Consider the following 8097-nt stretch of genomic DNA (forward strand, 5'->3'; position numbering starts at 1 on the left):
CCTAAATTAATATTTAATTTTTTTCAATAACTTGGCGATATGACAAAACATTGACTAAACAAATTATTAATTTCAAGAATACTGTACTGCAACAAAATGAATCAAAATTTTTATTTGCCAATAGTATTGCATACAATATGATATTGCACACCCCTAATTAAATGGTTATTTAATGGGAAATAAGAACAGTGTGAGTTTTTCTGTAGCCACAAAAAGTTGTACCCTGATGTCCCATATGGCCCTAAAATAATATTACAATAATTCAGGGTATTTTTGTGATAACAGTATTTAAAAATGTTAGTGATATTATTGTGTACAATATGATACACACCCCTAGCAGCCACTTTTAAGTGAAAACAACAATTGACAAAAGCTGGTGGACTACTAATAGCGTATTTTTTAAAGTGATGCAGGGGCCCAATTAATGTTTTTCAGCAGATTACAGACACCCTTTTAAAAGGATAGTTTGTCAATCTTTCACAGTACATATGATGCTAAATCAAATGTACCTAATAGTAGTTTTAAGTTTCAAAGTTTATTTGTCACACACAGTGTTTTGGCTCCTGTAATGGAGTATACTCAGTCTTGGTCCTGGTTCAGTCTCAGGTCAGTTATCATATGAAAATAAAAACATAAAAATAGTCTAATACTCAATGTTCCAGAGTGTAAACCTACCCAGAGAGATTATCCTGGAGCTGAAGACTTCAGAAGTTGTTTCTCAGAGTGCTATCACATGGAACAGCCTCCACACCGACAGAACTATCCAGCCATGTCAGGTTCAGTCCCTCATTTTCTAAAATGGAACTGCATGCTTGGTAGCTTAGTGATTTCTGAAACTTATAAGGCTTGTTTTTTCTGGTCATCATTATAATGTTACTGCCAATCAATTCCACAAGATTCAGCAAGATTTAGTACATACAGGATCTGTTTTAAATAAATCCAGAACGCAGCAGCACGTCTGGTCTTCAACCAGCCAAAACGGGCACATGTCACCCCGCTGCTCATTGAGCTCCATTGGCTACCAGTTGATGCTCGCATCAAATTCAAAGCTCTTACAATCGCCTACAAGGTGATGACAGAACAGGCTCCTTCCTACCTGCACTCGCTCCTGAAGGCTTACGCTACCTCCCGGCCGCTGCGCTCCTCCAATGAACGTCGCCTCGCTTTGCCAAACATTCACACAAAGCAATCCAGACTGTTCTCATACAGAGTTCCCCAATGGTGGAACAAACACTGCCCGCCCACACTAAAAACTGATTGGCTGTCTCACAGACTCTTTGCAGAGAACAGGACAATCAGAACCCTCTCTGTTTTCTCTCTCTCCTTCCCACATGCAATTAGAGAAAAAAACGTCGCCTGTGTGCGCGTTTGGGGCACTCGTTCTGAATTCCGGGAGATTATATGTGACTCGCGGGCATCAGGGAGCCGCTACCGAAATGCGGGAGACTCCTGCAGCTTCAGGGAGACTTGGTTTGTCTGCCTAGGTGATCTGCTTTTGTTGGCCAATTCGTCATAGAAAGCTGATCTGAAGTGATGGATCCTGCGTTTACAGCTGAGAAATGAAGCCAACGTTTGGTATGGTTTGAAAGACACAAGTGATGTATTCTTCACAGCCTGTGGTTACCCAGAATTTACTGTGCACATCCAACAGAAATTGGCTTAAAATAGCAGAATGTAAGATGTTATTTCTTTAAAGTGTGATGAAAAGGCACACAAGTTGCGTGCCTTAGTGGTGTCATGTGACACTTGTGGGTGACACCACCATCCTAAACACTTACTGGAATGCGGCTAACTTAACAATGCTGACTTATAACACCCAAAACTAGCACCATTAGCAACAATCCAGATGGTTTGGGGTGAGCTGGACCACAGAGTGAAGACAAAGGGGCCAACAAGTGCCAAACACCTCTGGGAACTCCTTCAAGACTGTTGGAAAACCATTTCAGGTGACCACCTCTTGAAGCTCATTGAGAGAATGCCAGAGTGTGCAGTGCAGTAATCAGAGCAAAGAGTGGCTATTTTGAAGAAACTAGAATATATATATAGTTATTTCGTATTTTTTTAAGTACAAAACTCCACATGTTCATTCATAGTTTTGATGCCTTCAGTGAGAATCTACAATGTAAATAGTCATGAAAATAAAGAAAACGCATTGAAAAAGAGAAGGTGTGTCCAAACTTTTGGCCTGTACTGTATAACATAATTTGGGCCAAGGCATCCGGACCTGCAGACTGTAGGACTTGTTGCTAATGGTGCTAGTTTTGGGTGTTATAAGTCAGCATTGTTAAGTTAGCCGCATTCCAGTAAGTGTTTAGGATGGTGGTGTCACCCACAAGTGTCACATGACACCACTAAGGCACGCAACTTGTGTGCCTTTTCATCACACTTTAAAGAAATAACATCTTACATTCTGCTATTTTAAGCCAATTTCTGTTGGATGTGCACAGTAAATTCTGGGTAACCACAGGCTGTGAAGAATACATCACTTGTGTCTTTCAAACCATACCAAACGTTGGCTTCATTCTTCATTTCTGTAAGAGAACATAGGTAAACATTTGCATCTGGACTCAAAGAGTTTTATGTAATGATATTTTATATAACAATCGGTGCCAGACTTATGCTGCCTTCAAGTCGTGCTGGAAACACCACCACAAACTCGTATTTACAATTGGGAAACTCAATAAGGTAAGCACCGATTTCACAAGTTGATGGCGTATAAAAAAAACACTGATTTAACAGCAGCTACAGTCTGTTTTTTAATGGTTTACTCTCTTCTGATATTTCTATTGGATAAAAATGCTGCTCAACTAAAGCTAATACATTGCCCTTTGTTAGTTTGCTGTATTGTAAATATATTTGACCACTATTATCAATAGAGAAACATAAATAAATGAAAAAAAAGCATTTTTCCAGGGTGTTCATGTTGTTGTCAATCAAAACCACTTGAACAGACATCACGTCATACTTACTAGCTCCAAAATCATACTTGAAGGCAGCCTGCACCTGGAAGAAGGACCTCAGCCATCATGAGTTTTTAGTCATGTGTAGCCACTTGTTGTTCAATGAAAGCCTTTGCCAGAGAAATGGCTTTACTTTATTCTGCTCTGGTCTGTTGTAAAGCTGTTTTACCATTCTCTACTGTATTTCTGTAAACTCTCTTCTTAATTGGTCTAGCTTAAACATTTTGGAAGCTAAAAAATCTGTGGCCAACAGTAATAATCTAATAAAAAACACACTCTGTGTCATCCTGTTCATGATGCCACTTTTGTAGTGGGGATATCTTTCTCCAATTATTGGGACTGACGCTCAACATCTAAACAATCCATTACTCTCACAGATCAGATAAATTAGCTTAGCATGCATCAACCAAAAGACTAGTAGACTGATGCTTGCAGAAAATGGACTTTAAAAACTGTGAACAGAGATTTTGTTAAAGAAAAGCAATAGTATTACGCTCTTGCTGTTCTCTGCAAGCTGCAATATTGTTTCTCTGCTCCTGCCTGATCTATTTTTAGCTATACCTTAACCAACTGATTGGCTACTGCAAGCAAGGATCTGGCTTAAGAATTGCTACAGAAAAATACATTTTAACATTTTGCCAACAAAATAATTGTTTTTGAACTATTTCAGGTCTCTGAAAAGGCTCTGAAATGAAGAGTGTGAAGTGTGTGGTGGTTGGCGATGCTGTGGGAAAGACCTATCTCCTTCTCACCTTCACCACCAATACCTACCCTGAGGATTTTATCCCAACTGTCTTTGACAACTACAGTTCAGAGATCACAGTGGATTCCAAATCCTTCACCCTTAACCTGTGGGACACTGCAGGTCGTGAGGACTATGACCAATTGCGTTCCTTATCCTACCCCCAGACAGACGTCTTCATCATATGTTTCTCCATCGCTTCGCCAGCCTCTTATGAGAATGTCAAGTGTAAGTGGTATCCTGAGGTATGTCATTACTGCCCCAACGCACCCCTCCTGCTGGTGGGCACACAAATGGACAAACGAGAAGATCCAAGCACTTTAAAAAAACTAAAGGAGCAGAACTTGACTCCTATCACCAAACAACAGGGGGAGGCCCTTGCTCGAGAAATCGGTGCTACCAAATACCTTGAATGCTCGGCTCTAAAGCAAGTTGGAGTGAGAGAAGTGTTCGTGGAGGCAGTCCGTGCCTTCCTAAATACAAAGCCTGTGCCTCATGAAAAATCCTGTATTTTGTTATAAAGAAATACGATAAGATGACCAATCCGTGCTTTGTCCACAGATTAATTATTTCGTAAAAGGGAAGACTAAAACTTTATTTTTTAAATCAGAAACCATGTTGAGTGTTCTCATTAACACTCAACATGGTGTCTGTTTATGCTCATTCAACAGGTTGGATACAAATCCCCCACAAATGTAGTGATCTGCAGAGGTGAAGTAGCCATAAAGAACCCTAAAAAAAATCATGTTTTTTGTGCATTATTGAGACAACTGCTAAAAATGATAAAATGATGATTTGATCTTCAGTTTTGGGTATTTTGGTCTCTACCCATTTCTAAAAATCAGATCCTGATCTTTTGTGAATGTAAATAACTGGCAGGCTGCATTGTGGAAAAGGCTGATGAGTAAACAGACTTCCTTGTAAGGACTTAGGTTTAAATTGTGGTTGTGGCTTGTGTTGTGATGAATCCCTTCCCATGCAATGCTGATTGGCCACTGCTCAGTGAAACTTGCATAAAATTTGAAGAAAAAACAACAACAACATTTTGCTGCCTATTTCGCTTCATTTTTGTTTATCCCAGCTTCCACTGAGTGGAACTGTTGCCAGTGAAAACAGCAAGAGGAAAAGTGTTTCAGTGTAAATGCCACACTTGATCATATAGGGTGTCTTCAAAAAAAGTAAAACACCTGTATACAATCAAAATCATTAAGCAGAAGGAATGTACGATTTTTGTCCTAAGCTGTGGATTCAGTTGAATTGTACACTTTAAAATTCTTTGATAAATATGATTAAATTAGACAATTTAGATTAATTAATCACATATCATGTAACTAATTATATAATTGTTTTGAATTGCCTGACAGCATTAATTAAAACATTGCAAATTGCTAATTCTGTGTTTCGCAGCAAAGGAAATTGACTTGCGCATTTACGCTGTGAAGGTGTGCAAGCAGGTCATTTACAGGAACAGCAATGTTATTTTACTTTATATTCTGTTTATTGTTGATGTAAAAGCTGGGTTTATGCACTGCTGCATATCCATATGTATGTGTAGCATGCGGAGGTGTATGTGGGTTGAGCACATGTGCCCGGCTCAGGTCGGGCTTAAGAAAATGGTCTGTGGGCTAAGGCATAATAATCACAATATAGCGAAGTAACAAATCTAAACCTGTTTTGTTAATAAAATTTGCACAAGTTATAATCATGCAGCTCTGGCACTACGCACACGTGAGCTCCTCCACTTACCATATTATCCACTTGATTTGCAGTGCATAGTTTTATTGCTGTTTTTTTGTGTGTTTTTGGACGTAGGCTATATGCTACATATTAAAATGTTTGTTCAGAAAGTGTTAAAATTGTTAAATGTTAAATTTGTGCCTGTGGATCATTGTTTGTATAGTTTTTTTTGCTTTAATCATTCTGAGATCTGTTCTTAATAAAAAAAATTCTTAAATAATATGTCTGTGCTTCTTTAGTGTTATAATGTTAATTAACATAATTCTGAACTCATTTAGACAGCCCAAAAATGTTTTTAAAAAGCTCAGTTTTAACGCTCTACTTACTAAAAAAATGTCAGGTTTAAATCAGGCTCGGGCTCATAATGACAGTCTATGGGGCAGGTCGGGTCAGAACATGCATGGGCTCGGGCTGGGTCAGGCTGGATTTTTTGGGACCAATCTAAGCTCTAGCAGAAACACTGCATTTGATTTGTTTTGGTGTTTGGGGTTGTATGTGGAAATTAAAAAAATAACCTTATTGGGATTACCAGAAACAGTTTACTGTTCCACATACTAATCAGATAAATGGCACAAATTTCACTGAATCTAATGAGAAATAGCAGTTGACATGGAAACCCAGCACAAAACATGTTTTAAACTATTTCAGGTCTATAAACAAGCTGCTGAATGGAAACCATCAAATGTGTGCTGGTTGGAAATAAAGCTTCAGAAAATACCTGCCTTTTAATCTCCTTTATTACCAATGACTTCCCCAAGGACTACGTCCCAACTGTGTTTAAAAACTGCACTTTAATTATTACAGTGGATTCATCCAGACCAGTGGTCCCCAAACTACGGCCCGCAGGCCGGATACGGCCCGCCTCCACATTTGGCCCGGCCCCCTGAACACAAGTGTGTCCCGAGAAGAAAGATGTGTTCAATGCAGTGAGTCTGTCAGCGAGTACAATCACCAGACGCATCGAAGAAATCGGGGGTAATGTGTATGCACAGCTGCAGCAGAAGACAAAAGAGTTTGACTTTTTTTCATTAGCATTGGATGAGAGCACGGATGTGCAGGACACAGCGCAGCTGGTAATTTTCATTCGTGGAGTTAACGCAAACTTTGAGATGAGCGAGGAGCTAGCAGCCCTCCAAAGTCTCAAAGGGACTACAACGGGGGAGGATATTTTCGGCAAAGTATGCCAAACCATGCAAGATTTGGACCTGGACTGGTCAAAGCTTGCCAGCATCACGACTGACGGGGCTCCTTGTATGGTGGGCGCGTCTCGGGGTCTAACAGGACGCGTGAAGCGGGAGATGGAAGAGCGGGGTCTCACCGCCCCGCTACAAGTCCACTGCTTAATTCACCAGCAAGCACTGTGCTGCAAAGTGTTGAAGTGGGATTCTGTTATGAAGGTTGTGGTGTCATGCATAAACTTCATCAGAGCAAAGGGACTTAAACACAGGGAGTTCCAACAATTCCTGTCTGAGCTGGAGTCTGCGTACGGCGATGTGCTGTATTACACAGAGGTCCGATGGCTGAGCCGGGGCAGAGTTTTGAGGCGTTTTTATGAGCTGCTACCCGAAATTAACGCATTTCTTCACTCAAAAGACAAAACGGTCCCAGAGCTGCTGGACCCAGAGTGGAAATGGCACCTGGCATTTTTAACAGACGTGACAGAAATGCTGAACAGCCTTAACTTGCAGCTACAAGGCCAGGGGAAACTCATTTGCGACATGTATTCCCACATAAAAGCATTTGAGGTGAAACTAGCGCTGCTTTTGGAACAAGTGAAAAAGCACAACTTTATCCATCTCCCTGCTACCCAAAACCTCTCTGCAGATAACCCAGCAGTCCCGTTCCCAACTGAAAAGTGTGTGGAAGCACTGGAAATGCTCAAGGGGGAGTTCGGTGTGCGATTCCGTGAACTACATGTTAATGCAAAAGAAATCCGTCTTTTCCAGAACCCATTTGTTGCCGACATCGATGAAGACCAGCCTTCTTATCAGTTTGAGTTGGCCAAGTTACAGAACTGTGATGTTCTGAAAGACGTGTTCAAGCCCAACAATCTTATTGACTTCTATGCCGCACTCCCAAACGACACGTACCCTAACATAAAAAAACACGCAATGAAGATGTCCACACTTTTTGGCAGCACGTATATCTGCGAGCAAACCTTTTCACACATGAAACTCCTGAAAACTCCGATGAGATCAAGATTGACAGATGAACATCTGCATCAGTGTTTGAGACTGGCTGTGACTAGAATGGAACCTGACATTGAACTTCTCCCCAGCCAAATGCAGGCCCACAGTTCACACTGATGAACATACATAGGTAAGCTCACTTTTCTGACTTGAATGAGTCATTCTGAGTATAAACAAATATGATCATAATAAAATCAACTGGGATAAAATCCATCCCCACAACCATACTGGTAGTAAAATGTACTGTGCTGTGTAGGTCACAAGGAAGTTGATGAGAGAGAAAGCTGCAAACAGTGGTGTCTACAAGCCTTCTAGAACCTACAAACACGAGAAAGAAACACGAGAACTTTGAGAGACTACTCATATGAGTCATTTAAGAAAGAGATTCTGCTCTGATAACTTTACCTGTTAAGATGTGCACAGCACAACAAAGTTAATGTTCCACAGACTTTTTTTTTTCTGTGAAGAA

At 40.4% G+C, this 8097-nt stretch overlaps 2 protein-coding genes across 2 annotated transcripts; both read left to right on the plus strand.

Moving 5' to 3' along the window:
• The first annotated feature begins 3642 nt into the window (after positions 1-3642).
• LOC125782581 (rho-related GTP-binding protein RhoG-like) lies at positions 3643-4980 on the plus strand. Its single transcript, XM_049467001.1, has one exon. It carries the CDS (start codon positions 3651-3653, stop codon positions 4221-4223), a length of 573 nt encoding a protein of 190 aa, XP_049322958.1. The 5' UTR covers positions 3643-3650; the 3' UTR covers positions 4224-4980.
• Positions 4981-5803: 823 nt separating this feature from the next.
• On the plus strand, positions 5804-7745 carry LOC125782682 (general transcription factor II-I repeat domain-containing protein 2-like). Its single transcript, XM_049467443.1, has 2 exons — positions 5804-5822; positions 6334-7745. Exons 1-2 carry the CDS (start codon positions 5804-5806, stop codon positions 7743-7745), a joined length of 1431 nt encoding a protein of 476 aa, XP_049323400.1.
• Positions 7746-8097: the final 352 nt, after the last annotated feature.

This window comes from Astyanax mexicanus, chromosome 18 (genome assembly GCF_023375975.1).
Source record: "Astyanax mexicanus isolate ESR-SI-001 chromosome 18, AstMex3_surface, whole genome shotgun sequence".
Classification (NCBI taxonomy): Eukaryota; Metazoa; Chordata; class Actinopteri; order Characiformes; family Acestrorhamphidae; genus Astyanax; species Astyanax mexicanus.

What these genes read in the sequence shown, in the direction of transcription:
- LOC125782581 (XM_049467001.1), top strand. Translation starts at nt 3,651, where the DNA reads ATGAAGAGTGTGAAGTGTGTGGTGGTTGGCGATGCTGTGGGAAAGACC.